The sequence below is a fragment of the Musa acuminata genome, chromosome BXJ1-8, assembly GCF_036884655.1.
Source record: "Musa acuminata AAA Group cultivar baxijiao chromosome BXJ1-8, Cavendish_Baxijiao_AAA, whole genome shotgun sequence".
NCBI lineage: Eukaryota > Viridiplantae > Streptophyta > Magnoliopsida > Zingiberales > Musaceae > Musa > Musa acuminata.
Window position 1 is genome coordinate 5,900,957 of NC_088334.1, and position 14,831 is coordinate 5,915,787.

At 38.3% G+C, this 14,831-nt stretch overlaps 2 protein-coding genes across 2 annotated transcripts; one reads left to right on the forward strand and one right to left on the reverse strand.

The window, feature by feature from the left end:
* Positions 1-3,671: 3,671 nt before the first annotated feature.
* LOC103993516 (chloride channel protein CLC-c-like) lies at positions 3,672-8,723 on the reverse strand. Its single transcript, XM_009413607.3, has 7 exons — positions 8,518-8,723; positions 7,778-7,978; positions 7,151-7,328; positions 5,747-6,009; positions 5,261-5,530; positions 4,019-5,150; positions 3,672-3,871 (listed from the first exon to the last, which is right to left on the reverse strand). The coding sequence occupies exons 1-7, from the start codon at positions 8,721-8,723 to the stop codon at positions 3,785-3,787; spliced, it is 2,337 nt and encodes a 778-aa protein (XP_009411882.2). The 3' UTR covers positions 3,672-3,784.
* A 3,795-nt stretch (positions 8,724-12,518) lies between these two features.
* Positions 12,519-14,823, forward strand: LOC103993515 (glycosyltransferase BC10-like). Its single transcript, XM_009413606.3, has 2 exons — positions 12,519-13,643; positions 13,919-14,823. Exons 1-2 carry the CDS (start codon positions 13,122-13,124, stop codon positions 14,558-14,560), a joined length of 1,164 nt encoding a protein of 387 aa, XP_009411881.1. The 5' UTR covers positions 12,519-13,121; the 3' UTR covers positions 14,561-14,823.
* The last annotated feature ends 8 nt before the right edge of the window (positions 14,824-14,831 follow it).

Below are 14,831 nucleotides of genomic sequence, written 5' to 3' on the forward strand. Positions count from 1 at the left end.
AAACCACTAGTCAAATGCTTAGGCTGAAGTTGACAATAATATATTCATCAGTCCTTATAAATCAATGTTAGACTTGCCCATTTTTTATTTGGAATTAATCGAGATGTTACACATGTCAGGTTCAACAATTCTGCAAAACGGATGACCATTGTTTCAAGTGTTTATGCATATTTGCATATATTGAGTGTATGTTCACGGAGCTCAATCATGTCAAAAATTAGAGCGACACTCCAACATCATATAGGAAGGGACTACTTGAATAGAATAACTATACTATGAAATCCGATCGTGAATCCACATAAATAGAAAGTGTGGCATCAAGAGGTCATTTGGGTTTGTATGCAGAAACTCACAGGTAATTGACCAAGACAGATAATGAATAATTTAGCTTGTGATAGCTGCTGGCATTCAAGGAAAACACCTAGATAAAGAACAATCAAATCCGAATAGACATTGATTTTGAGTCTACGTCATGAATATTGCTAACATCACTTGGAGTAAAAATCTTCAAAGTGCTCTACCATCCTATTGTCAGTGAATTCCTTCTGAATAAAGTGGGATATTAGTATAATAAAGTTAGTAAAACATAACCATCATCAAGGAGATGGATAAAATAACAGAGTAAAGCGGGAACCCTTAGATACCTTTTTGCAAAAAGTTATGATTCATAGAGAAGATATTTCAAATAAGAATGGGTAGCAAATCTTAAATAGTTAGGACTAGGCTCAACAGACTATAATACTCAGTTCTGCTTTTTCTATGGACAGATGGTATAAAGAAAACTTCACAAGTATTTTCCTTTTCATATAGTTGACTGACATAAAGAATCAGAAAAGAACTTATGGAAAGAGCAAAGTTCCTGTTTTTTTCATTAATATAGCAGAACCACCAAATCCAATCCATTTCTGTTGGATGAGAAGTAAGTAGGAGCAGTGAGTACAAAATTCATTAACCAAACCACTAATACTTATAAACGGTAAGGTTATCCAACTGTAAAGACTTCTTTACATATCTTAAGTTTGTTTCATTCCCCTTTCTGATTATTATAGCAGCAGAGAAACAACACTATTGATCCTACCAATGGCACAAAATAAAATATTTGACTGAAGTTTATTCTTTACAAATTGCACAAGAAGAAAAGGTAAACAAAGTTTTTCAGAAGGTAATATAATCAAACAATATATCTTATCTCCAATCCACAGCCAACAAGAATGGAAGATAATTTATTCAAGATGGATAATGACATCATTTAAGTATATTTCGAAGAAAAGGAATTCTTTTGTAAGATAGTTGTCATAAGCACTGGCCCCATGGTAAAATCCATGGCATCTAGGAGCTGCTAGGGATAGCACAGAAAAAATATTCCTAAATTAGGTATAGATTAGACAATAAATGAAATATAATTTCAATTTTAGCCACAAAATGTGCAGCCCTCTATCTTCTTTTACCTTTCTTCTCCTCTCGACCCTACCTTCTCTTCAATCATCTATCGTCTTTAAGGCTGCAAGTTAAACAAATATCTTCAATTCTTCATCACCATTGCATTATTTAGCCCACCTTTCCAGGTGATGCCTTTTGCCATACTTTGTCCAACACCTTTTCCCACGTTGCATCTATCATGGCATCAAACTTAAAATATGTCATTTTTGATAAATAAATCTCCTTCCAAGTTGAGGTGGAACATCTGTTAGAATATTTCCATGACTAATTAATGGGGAAAGTAGGTACTATTCCTCTTTTGTGTGAAGGATTTCTAGCTTAGTTTATCACTCATCCGATATCATACTGGGTCTTAGAATTTACTGTCAGCCACCATGTTCCATCATAGAAACTAATCTGAAGCATTAAGTAACATAAAACAAATATAACACTATTGATTTTATGGAGATAAAATTTATTCATGGAGTTTGCATAAGTTTATTGTATGACACTCCCAATCGATTGTAAGTTCATTGCACTAAGAAAAAGGGAATAGGTGAAGCTCACTTATAGTCGTCAAAGCAGTTTTACTAAGAGAATTCTCCTACTAATCATGATTAAAAAAAGCAAGCTAGCTTTAAGAACAATTTTGAGCTTCAACATGTGAGGGCCCACAAATTATTGGCAATCAATATGCTCTGAAATAATATTAGCTCTTTTACGATACTTATCCGCTAATAAAAGCAAAGAAGGACTAGCTAGTGGCCCTTTTAGCTTTTAGTGATCCCCTTAATATAGTTTCTGGATGGAGAACAAACTGTATCTCTTTTTCATAAGTTCTGTATGACTGCCACATATTGGATATCTTTTTCTTGTATATAGTTTGCATCGAGTTGCAGTTTTAATTTATGGGATGACGGTTTTTGCAAATTGTCTAATCCTGAATGCTGTAAGGAAGATGGTGTAAGTAAAAATGTTGCACAGTAATTCTTGTCAGTAACAATCGATGGATGCAAGTTGGACTGGAGTATCTATACAATCAGGAAAGAGAATGTACTGTATTCTACTCTCTGTGGTAAAATGGCTCCACCTAAATTCCTCACCGCACATAAATGCCGTTCATCGCAGCACTAAAAGTGCATATTTCCTCAATCTCCAGCATACATTTCAGCTAAATCAGAGAGAACTGAGATCACTAGAAGTTTGAAGAAGAATTGTCGTTATACCTGCGCGAAGGCCGCCGCTGCAAGATCGGCATCAAATCGGTACAAGAAACCCTAAGATAAAAGGGGACGGGACGATGCGCGGCCAGGAGAAGAGTTAGAGAGAGATGAGATGAGAGGGAGCGGTGAGAGATCGGGGAAGGCTGGGATGGATCCTTGGAGTAATCGGAAACATAGACTGAATCGATCCTCTTGGACTTTCGGTGGCGGTGGAGTTTAAAGAACCGCAAGTGTGGTGGCGGGAGTTTTTATTCTTTGTATTATTTGGTTTATCTTCCTTAAAAAGACCCTATTTTTATATTTTAAATATTACGAGGATTTTGAACAGTATCCCAATACAATATTATATCTAAAGCTCAAATCCTCATCCAACCTAACTCCGATAAAAATCTTCTTTATAAAAATTATATATTGTAAAAGTCATAATTTATAGATATTTCATTGCAACGTTAATTGACTGTTTATATTTTTATTGATGCTAATCTGTGATGGATATTAATACCCATCAATTTCAATGGACTTCAAGCCTCCAAAGAATTCTTAAAATATTTCAGTTTCTATCCAGATCGAAGTATGCCATGAGTTAGAAGAAAAAAAGGAAATAGAGTTCTTAAAGGAAAGAGAAGAAAACGATAGATTACAATAATCAAAGGAAATAATGACGACATTTCAGGTATTTAATTTTTTATATTTTTAATTTAAATTAACTACAGCAACTATGATTATCAAAAAATCAGATTGACTTCTCACCGAGATAGTCACAAAATTACCATTAATTTCGACCTCATATGTCATGTCTTTCAACCATGAGAATATCGAAAACTCATGTCTAATAAACTGAACAAGAAATAAATTAATAAACATCAACATATAGAATAAAAATGAACCATCTCCTTAATTTTTGTCATACACAGAGGAGCACAATGTCAACTAATAAAGATAAATTTTGGATGGAAAGCAATGCTGTACAGATTTGGACAACTAGTTCTGTTAGATTTTTGAAGGCCCCCTGTTGGGCTTCACCTAACTTCTAGGAAATAAAATGCAATCAAGATGTACATGGAACCATAATGCATGTAAAATATCTCCACAAATAATAATGGAGAGAAGGTAGCGATACGTTTGATTCTTGTCTCATGCTACTAGTGGTTCTTGAGGTGAGGAAAACGTCCAAGAATGTGCTCTGGCATGAAATCATGTCGAGTAAGAATCCCTGCAACTGGAGACCCCTGCAAGCCAAAAAGATTCAGATGTCAGTGAAAGACATCGGCATGAAGGATGTCTAGTTTATAATTATTGAGTTCAATTGTCTGATGTAAATATGATGCGTCAAAGTGCATAAGCAGTTCTAACAGATGAGAGGAAAGAATACTCACCCCTGGAGACTTTGGCACAACACACAGGTGCCTAAGTCCGAGCTCTCTGAAAAGAACTGCAGCCTTTGCCAGAGACATCGTCTCTTTCACTGTGTATGGTGATCTATTGACAATTGGGTGGAGGTCTACATACATTTCCATCTCTGCGTCATCAATATCTAATTCTTCCAGCTTCACACCCTTTCCAGATCCTGCCTTAGCAAAGTCAAATGGATCAAATCTCCGCAAAACATCTGCTGCACCAGTTGACACTCTCTCCTTTGTAAATCCCTTTCCCTTGAGCAGCACAAGCAGATGTGACTTTAATGCAAGACCACACAACTCTCGTGCATCAGAGAAAGGTGGTTCATTAACTACAGGAAATCCATTATGACGTGTCCATTTTAAAGCATGAACTATATTTCCCACCTTTTCAACCCCAGCAAGGGTGATGAGTGGGCCTGACACCACGTCGCCGGCCTTCAAGTTCCTCATGTAAGGCTCAGCATGAGCCTCCATGAAAGGGAAACCTTTCAACTTCACCATTTGATCATAGACCCCTTTGTTGAAGCAATCAGCAACAGTTTTAGATATGAGGAGAACAAGCATTACGAAGGGGAGGATCATAAGATCGTTGGTGAGCTCAAGAAGTATAACGCAAACTGAGACTGTCATTCTCATAGTTCCACCAAGAAAAGAAGCTGCACCAAGGAGGGCAAAGAGACCTTCATCTAGTTTAGAGATAGGACCAAGAAGAGTCCCCACCAGTCGACCATAGGAGGCTCCAGCCAATATGACTGGGATGAAGAGGCCAGAAGGGATTGCAATGCCGTAAGTAACAATGCCAAGACAATAAACTCCCGCGAAAAAGATGATGAGAGTGGAAATATGGAACTCATTGTTAGTGCCACCACTGAAAAGGTTACGGATGGCATCATCGTTGGTGTTGAGAAAGAGGGAAGCAAGGTCATTGTAGTGGTTTGGTGGACACAGGAAGTTCTTGTAGTTGCCTGAGCGACCAATGGTTGGGCACTGATCCAAGATATCTGGAGGACATGGCGTGCATTTGACCAGCCAAGGAAGTCCATATGAGCAGCAAGAAGTCAAGAGTGAGATAGCCACTGCGTGAAGGATCTTAAATGGAACTCCTCTCCTGCAATAGATTAGAGTGAAACGAAGCAGTTGTAAGGAAACATTAACTCAATAAGCATCCAAACCACTATAAAAGAGAGGGTCAACAAGAAAGCAGTGCTCGGAGCGTACTCATTGATGATGCTATATTTGCGAAGTGTCTTGTCTATAAGAAAGTTGTATAGACTTCCCAAAACACCACCAATGACTCCAAGAAGAACTACTGCTATCAGATCTGGTGTTCCATAGGCACTAATGTTCGAGCTGAGGTCAAACATTATCAATCCTCCTTTCCCAAAGAGCCCACAGTTTCCACTGCGGCAGAAATATACGAAGGTTCTCAAGACCACAGCAACTACAGCTGTCGTGAAAAATGTCCTCCAAAGCAGAGCACTTCGCCACCTAGAGAACACAAGAACAACCACATTTCAGAACAACCCAAGCATATATGTAATAGTTGATGCCATGCTGTACTTTGAATTTATGACTGCCGTGATGTGTTTGTAAGCTCTCCCTCATATGAACTACATTGAGAATCTTTCTCAAATATGGACATTGAAACATCTATACCACTTGGCTTTTAACAATTCTGAAGAATGAAATATGGTTAGAAGATACCAGGATGCTGCTTCCTCGTAAGCAAAGAGGACCCCACCCAAGGGGGCTCTGAAGGCAGCTGCCACGCCTGCAGCCGCTCCACAGGTTATCAGATCTCGACGATCCCGATCGTTCTTGAAGTATCTGAGCCATGTCCATGTCAGGTGGTACTTGCGTGATCCACCCTGACCAAGTAGGGATGCTATGCATGCCCCAGTATGTACCATAGGCCCTTCCTTACCCAACACAAATCCAGCAGAGACACCACATATGGAGCCAAATATCTGCAGATTGACAATTTAAACATTATGCAGGCATTCATGCTGAAATAACAAAGAATTATCAGTTGCTCATTTATTATTTATATAACAGGTTGTATCATAACTTTCCAATATCTTTATGACAAAATTGGTCATTTCAAAAGCACTTTTCTAGCTGCTTAAAGTTCTGCTTTTAAAGCAATCCATGTATCATAACATAGACAGAGAGGGATACATCTTTTTAATTGCATGAAGTTCGTAATATAACATTCTTAAGAGATGCACAGTACCCATCTATCATTCCTCTAACTTGTCTATACAATTGTTCATATTGATTCAGGATATGATAAAGACTATATTGTTCACGTAGTCAGCCTACTTATAAACATTTCTTTTAACAAAACAATTTACAGGATGGTTGGGGAAATTCGTATTCACACAAACTCTCCTCTGTTCAAACAAAGAATTTACATTTTCCTCATTCTCAGTCACTATATACACACATTTAAATTATTAATTTTATATATCTCACAGAGGGAAAATGGTTCTACTGCTTAAATACTCAATTCAGTCCATAGAACAGTTTGAGAAAATATAGGCTCTAAGAAAACTTACTCAGAATGTGATTCGATACAGATTACAAAGACATCTACCAGACCTTTATGTTCAGATACCTAAGCTGGCGGGACAAGAATCTACGGTTATGATTTTGGTTATTCTGAATTCCACTTAAAGCACCTACAAGAGTGAATAAAAATTTGTTATTTGTTTTGACCAATTTTTACTCGATGAATTTGGCATCAAAGCGAGCAAATTTTAAGAATGGAAGCAAATGTAATATCCACACTGGAAATGGTGAGTTCATGGTTTTTTTTTCTAATGGTGAAGACAGGATTCAATCCCAAGTTCTTGCTATCAAGAGTCAAGATCCTTATCGGGTAATCTAGCCGACATCCTCAATGAGCCAAGAACTTGCTTGGTGGCTACAATAGTGTGTTAATAATAAATTGAATCTCGAATTATATTGCAGATTTATGTGGAAATAGGGTTGATCGATGGAACACTTAGAATTCCAGGGTAATAAGTAACATTCTGTTGTTACTGAATTCCCTAATTGTAACTACATGTAGAATGAGAAACTAAAGAATATTAGTTTAGGACTTACCTTTACAAACAGTGTGCTAGGAGCCAGAATTGGATGAGCATCAATGCCATTTAGGTAAGCTTTCACTTCGGGTATGCCAGATCCAGCTGCTGCAGGAGCAAGATAAGCACATAAGGCAGAGGCAGCTGCTGCCAGACTTGCATTACAGCCAGCAAACACAGCAAATGCTTCATGATACCTGCATTCGAACCAGATAAAGATCACTTGAAATTGTTTCTACAGAAGTATCAGAAAACATTGAATATGTTTTGGTGTACTGCAATTTTGCAGGCATGGGAACCATTTCCCGGGAGTTAAGAGTATTTTCTAAATATCTCCTATGTAATCATTCAACTGTAGTCTCAATTATCAGAAAGAATATACTAAAAGAAGTTCTAAATTCACTCTCAAGCATTGTATGATATGATTAAACCAACTTTCCCAACAAGCTAGAACATTGGCCTTAATAATCCTTCAAGCTTTCTACTTGTAATATGGCCCAAACTGTCTGCTAAAACATTGCTTTCTTGTGCTATATTAATCCCCAATTTGACCTCCTAAGAATGTTTTACAGCCTCTCATATTTAAATGCATCAGCCATCATGACTTTGCTCTGTCAAAGTGACTGCAATAGGTGGTAAACCTTACCTGTGCTTGAGCATGAGATTACTTGTCAGCAACCACTTAAATCCAGCTATGTTCTCAACAGCAAGGTTGTTGAAGAATCCAACTAGCCCAGTAGCCAAGCCTATAAGAAGTGCGAAGGTCCATTTGAGAAGTACATATTGAAATATCTGTTCCTTTTTCCTTGATCTCCAGTCTTCTTTATATATGTCATTCTCCACAACCCTGAAGAAAGTAGAGCTAAGTATGACTGATATAATACTCATCTTTTTCTTTCCGAGAATAATATAACCTGCTCGGGAACTGTACAATAATTGAAATAAATAAAATTATCATAATTCTCAAAGGTATATATTAAACGTTCATGAAATGATTTCAAACCAGGATTCAGCTTGAAGGCTACAAACAATTTGATTCTAAAATTTAAGGAGTATATCATTGAAACCTAGAAACAGCCTTGAACTCCCACTGGCCCTACGGTAGGGGTATTGTTATCATGCTGAAAAGACCAGTATATGCAATAGAATCCATCTTTCCTTATTGTCAATAAGGTTCAACTGTAAGTCTCGCTTTCTACTGCGATTGCAGACAAAGCAATTTCCTCTATAATGTGAACTTATGCTTATGAAAAGAATCATCTCATACTGAAAAATATATTAAATTTCAAAATCTCTGCGCGCGTCCTCCGCTTAAGAGTACCGTGTAGTTAAAAGCATTTGGAAGCAGATAGGAAAAGGAGCAGTGAGCGAGAGAGAAGCCCTTACTCGTAGTCCAAGCTCTCGATGGGGCAGACGTTGGCGCCGACGACGGCGAGCTGCGACGTGGTATTCCCGATCTGCCAACGGAGCAGGGGATCCCTTATGCCCATCTCCTCGTCGTCGAAGAAGCTCGACGCGTTACTCTCCATATCCCTCGGCGCCACCCCGCCCACGCTGCTCTCCACTTCCTCGTCGCTCTCCCTGTGATCCATCTCTCTCCTTGCTATCGTCAACCTCGCCCGACCTGTTACGTAATAACAAAACCAAGGTCCAATTTACATCTTATCATCGCTCATCTGCAAAACCGTTTTGATACCCTGCAATCTTAAACAGCTTGGTGACGGCAGCAGATGGTGATCATCGCCAGATCAGCACCGTCTATTGATGATGAGATGGACGGCGACGTTGCTCCGAATTCGGTGGTCCATAGCCTGACAACGACTTCTTGTTACCCGATAACGAACCCGGGAAAGGGACCCACTATCCGTTGACAAGACGGGTCGATGACTAACGGCAAGAGGCGCGTCCGGTTGCAGATAGAAACATAATATTGTTCGAGGAAACGAAATAATAATAATAATAACAACAACAACAACAAAATATCAAGAAAATTAATTCTTTCTTTTATATCGATTTATTAGTTAATTAAGGTTTCCATTACAGATATAGTGAAAGTGTTTATAAACTATCGATGATAATAATGGAAGGAGGGTGAGAATATAAACTATGAGTGATAAAAATGGGAGGATGAGAATATACTTATCCAGCATACCTGTCTTACTTGTATATCCATTGTTACTTATCCCCTACCTAAGTCCCTCACCCAAACATAAATTCCCAAGCAACGCAGAATTTGTAGTGTTAGAAAAGACTCGATTGGAGAAGAATATGGAATCAAGCAAGCACAAGCGAATCATCAGAAGGGATAAAAGTTCTAAGTTCCAAACATCAACAGCACTGCTGCATCGACGAACACATCTGAAACCCTAGTGTTAATTAACACTAAGTTACTTCCTCTAATAGTATGTCTTGTGTGGTAGATCCCGCACAATGGCTTTCTGTTCGTCTGTGAGGAACGAGAGGGAATGGCGACGGAAGCCCTTCTCCTGCCCCGATCCAAGCACTATCATATACTCATTTATGATGCATGCTTCAACCCTAAAGTCTATGTTTCCGATACGAAGCAAGCGTTGGAAAAAGGAAGCATTCAACCCGAAGCAAAACAGTAGGGGGAAAGAAATCGCACGAGGATCCACTCGATCGCTCTCGGATCACAAGAAAAGACGCTAAAAGACAGACATTAGGAGCCTCGAACATTGCGCGACGATTACCTCGAAGCGGATCAAACGCGATCGGTCGATAGAGGACGCCGGAGATCAAGATCTAATATTGGCCCTCCTCGCAGCTCCTTTCCCGCGAGGTAGAAACCGAGCGGGCTCGGCGAAGGAAGACACGGCGGTAACGCTTTAAATAGCTTGATCACGTTTTAATATTTTCGATGCGTGGACGTCCGATCTTGATCAGACGGTCAATGATTTACGGTTGATTTAAAATAATTTGCTCAGTGTTTTCTGTGGGTTTCTTGCAGGTGTTAATTGCATTCCTTTTGTGGTTGATCGAGACATGGAAGCTATATACTGTCGATCTGTCAGATCATGAGGCAGAAAGAATTTGACCATATAGACAATATCATGGAAAGAATTTTGACTTCGGAAACTAAAATAAATATTTTTCTTTGATATTTAAATTCCTAAAAATTTCTTTCTTCTTTTTTCATTTTATGATGCATGTTCGATTAGATAAAGAATGGGACCATTCAGCAGTAGGGAAGGAAGTAATTTAATGCTATTATTAATTTTGATATAAATACTTTAATCATATGATTTATGTTAATTAAATTAATATATTAGTTTTATCTATGAGTCGACTCATGACGATTGGTACCAACATATAGTTTTCCTAATTCAACGATAATAATTAATCAATAAGGTAATTAATTAACTACTAATATTGATTGGCTATTGTAACTCATGTCGATGAAAATTGTTAGAATGATAAAATTTGAAGATATCGACTAGTTTAGTTGGTAAAAATCTTGATAATTTATCGTAAAGTTCTAAGCTTGAATTTTTTTTATCATTTATTCTTTATAAAAAAATAAATATGGCACTTAGTTGACTAAGAGGATTTGCATAGCTGAACAATGATATGATGCCAACTAAGTCCATCTAGTTAGCTTTCAAATCTGATCACCATGACATGTATATGGAATATATTCTTACCTAAGTAAGAACATATACCAATAATTTAAATCAATATATCATGACTCGCATGGCTTAAGTCATTATGCATAAATGTCACACTCATCATATAAGTCCCACATCATATAATATAATGAATGAAAATAGATGGGTTAATTGGGTGTTAGTCGATAATAATAAGGACTAATCAAGATATTACAATTTCTCCATTTAATATTTTCGTTAATACTAAATTAAACCTTAATATAGTGCATATGAGCTATAGTCCGATGATAGCTTTGTATGTAAATGGAGTCATTAGGCTAGTTATCAAAATATCCAGATTAAAGTTGACATGAATACACACATCGAACTAAGTTAATTAATTTCTAATATAAACTAATTGGAATATTACATTAGTCCTTATAATAAAAATTAAAAGTTTTCAAAATAATTAAAATAATTTTATAATAAAATTAACATTAACGTTCTTTTTTACTTTTTAAGCTTAAATACTTTAATTATATGATTTAATTAGTGAATTGAATCCATCAAGAGTCTAATTTCTAGCTTTTTCCATTTGATCAATTGAATTCCAGCTTATCTATTATTTGGTATTTCTCCACTGTTATATTTTTATTCAGGTGATTTTTCTGAAAAATATTTATATTTTATATTTTTTCAAAAGATACTTCCCATTTACTTTTTCTCAAACAATAAATACTATTAATTTAAAAATATCTAAAATATCTTTCAAAAGTTTTTTAAATCAAAATTTTAGCTTTTTTAAAATCAATTTTCATCTATTATATTTTTATTAATATATTAAAAATATTGATACTAAAAATACTATAAGTGTCATCATATTATGTGGTTATCATTAACATAGACTATTACAATAGTCAGTTTGGTTAAGGTTATCAGTCTATTTAAATTATTTAATAGTATTTTTTAATAAGATTTACAATGTCTTTATTGTAATGACCAAAACACTATAGCAAATAATTTATATTATTATAAATACCTATTTAAATCCTCATATAAATATTAAATAGTTTTCAGTGTATTTTGATCCTATTTGATTCGTTAATAATGTTTTAAAATATATTTTAAAATATTTTTATTATGATGATTAAAACATTATAACAGAAGAAAAAAATTAAAAAATAATTTAAATATATCTTAAATTTAAACTATTATCGAGTAAAAGAAAAAAAGAGGTATCGATTCGAAAATATATAAAATATAAATTTTTTTCAGAAAAATCGCTCGTTTTATTTTATCTCCATAAAAGAAAAGTGAGGAAAACTAGTCGTCATCTCGTTCGAAGCGGCGACCTCCGTTGCCTCTGTCGCACCGTCGATTCAACACCTGTGAAGAGTTCCCACTCTCAACCAATGTAGGTGAACCCCACGGCGGCCCCCACCAATAGCAATTTGAAATGAAGGCGTAAGTACGTGAAGTCACAGGTGGATGTCGATACGCTTCTTCCTCTCTTTCCTCGATGACTGACACCTCTGCTGACACCAAGTACCAACCAATGGAGTGGACCCCGGGGCTACCGCAAATAAAGGATCGCTAGGAAGTCGGGTACGCCGCGAATAGGTGTGTGTCGGTACGGCTCTCATTCTCTTTCTTGGACGATTCGCGTGAGAGGACCGTTTCGCCTCGTCCTTTGGTGCTGGAGACGGAGACCAAAGACGGCATCTTTTCCTTGCGTCCACGCGCTAATCTCGCGTAGGCTATATATGTTCCTTCGCTTCCTCGCCTCGCTTCGGTTCGTTCGTGGTTCGGTAGGTGTCGCAGCGAGGGGAACCCTAGAGAAGGGAGGGGCACAGCCGGTGGATCGTTCCGGGAGTGAGTTTCGTTCACCCGATCTCTGTTTGGCTTGCGATTCCGGCCGCATTCCTTGTCCTCTGGCTTTTCTCGTGTGGAGAGGTTGGGAAAATAGTTCGGTCTTTTTGGGACGAATCGAGAGCTCAATCTGGAGGTGGTGGTCGATATTTGCTGGAGTTTCGGGATCTAAGGTTGCTGAATTGCCTTTGGATTACCTTGTCAGCTTTTGAGTTTTAATCCATTGTTCTGTCTCGTGAATCCTCGGGAAGATCAGGTCTTTTGGCGGGCGTTGGAGGGTGCAGGCCATTCGTTGGTGCTGCCTGTGACAGGCCTAAAGGCATTGAGAAGGTTTCCGGTGGTTTAGGCGATCATTTCATTCTCTTGTTGGGTCTTCATATTTTACATGATCGATAGCTATTTGGAAAGGTGTAGCAGTTCGAAGGGTATCTTGATTAGGGTGCTGAATCTCGATTGCTAGTCGATTAGAGGCCTCTGAGGGCCCGTAATTTTGGGGCGCAAACCTAAACTTGGAAGATGTGGAAGACGAGGGGTAAAACAGATGAAGAGGAGGTGGATTACTTCCATTCAACCCCAATAAAGCGCTGGTCGATCGGGCTGGTGAAATTTGTGTCTTTTCTGGTTACGCTAATGGCAGGGGTTGTGTTGGGCCTGTCCTTGAGCACCAACTTTTCTCGGTACTACAACTTACAGACCGAGCTTTTCTTCCCTAGGACAATGTACATGGCAAATTGTGACAAGGACTGTTTGAGCATGAAGAGCTTTCTAGGGCCGACACATTTGATGCACGGTATGACTGATGAGGAGCTCTTTTGGCGGGCATCGTTGGTACCCAAGATGGAAGAGTATCCATTCGAGAGGGTACCCAAGGTGGCCTTCTTGTTCTTGACAAGAGGACCTTTACCATTCAAGCCGCTTTGGGAGAGGTTCTTTATGGGCCACAAAGGGTTATATTCGATATACATTCACTCGATTCCAGATTATAAGCTCAATGTCACGGAGGATTCTGTGTTTTACAGTCGGCAGATCCCGAGCGAGGTAAGATTAGCAATTCTATCCACATTTCAGATACTTTTGTCTCTGCTCATCCTCACTGGATTGGTCACACAATGGCATGCATTCTCTTTAACTATCTCATATATGATGTTAGATTTGTTAGATGCAGGCAACTCACAAATAGTAAAGGGTAAATCCTTTTCGAGAGCCATGTTATAGGTTATTTTTCATTACAAAGAATGGTGTTTTTCATATTGAAGCAATTGTCAAATGAATCAGCATCAGTTCCATTGCGCTGATGAACTGCGTTTCTGCAGGAGGTTTTTTGGGGATCTATAACATTGGTTGATGCTGAGAAGCGTCTCTTGGCGAATGCTTTGCTGGATTTCTCCAATGAACGCTTTGTTCTGCTCTCCGAAAGCTGCGTACCGGTGTATAATTTTCCCTCCGTCTATGAGTACCTCATTAACTCGGCCCACAGCTTTGTCGAGTCCTATGATGAGGATTCACCACAAGGTCGTGGTCGATACAGTCAGAACATGGCTCCAGAGATCCAGGAATATCAATGGATGAAAGGCTCGGAGTGGTTTGAGCTCAACCGAGAGTTGGCAGTAAATATAGTGGCGGATTACAAGTACTACTCCATCTTCAGGAAATACTGCAAGCCTTCATGCTATCCTGATGAGCACTACATCCCGACTTACTTGAACATGTTCCATGGGGCTTTGAATGCAAACCGTAGTGTGACATGGGTCGACTGGTCGAGGGGAGGGCCTCATCCGGCAAGATACGGTGATCCAAATATTACGGTGGGTTTCATCCAGGCTATAAGAAATAATGCGACATTCTGCATGTACAACTCGAGGCCAACACCCATTTGCTTTCTCTTTGCAAGAAAATTTGCTCCTAGTGCCTTGGTACCCCTTCTCGACATGGCGTCGACAGTAATGGGCTTCTGATGTCTCCTTTCTTGTTGGCTATCGACGCTCCATGACATTCTTGCCTTCTCTAAGATTGGATTCAAGGAGGGCTTATGCATGTGATGGCAATGTATACTGAAACTCTGCGGCCTTTCTGAGTGTCTCAGAGAAAGCCATCAGCTGGACTCGTTTCCTTATCCATCCTCTTTTTCTTCCTGAGGTTTTGATAATAGTTCTCTACATGGACTTGTTCAGATACTGATTCTGTGAATACCAATTCATCATTGATATTTCATTTTTTATTTCGGTT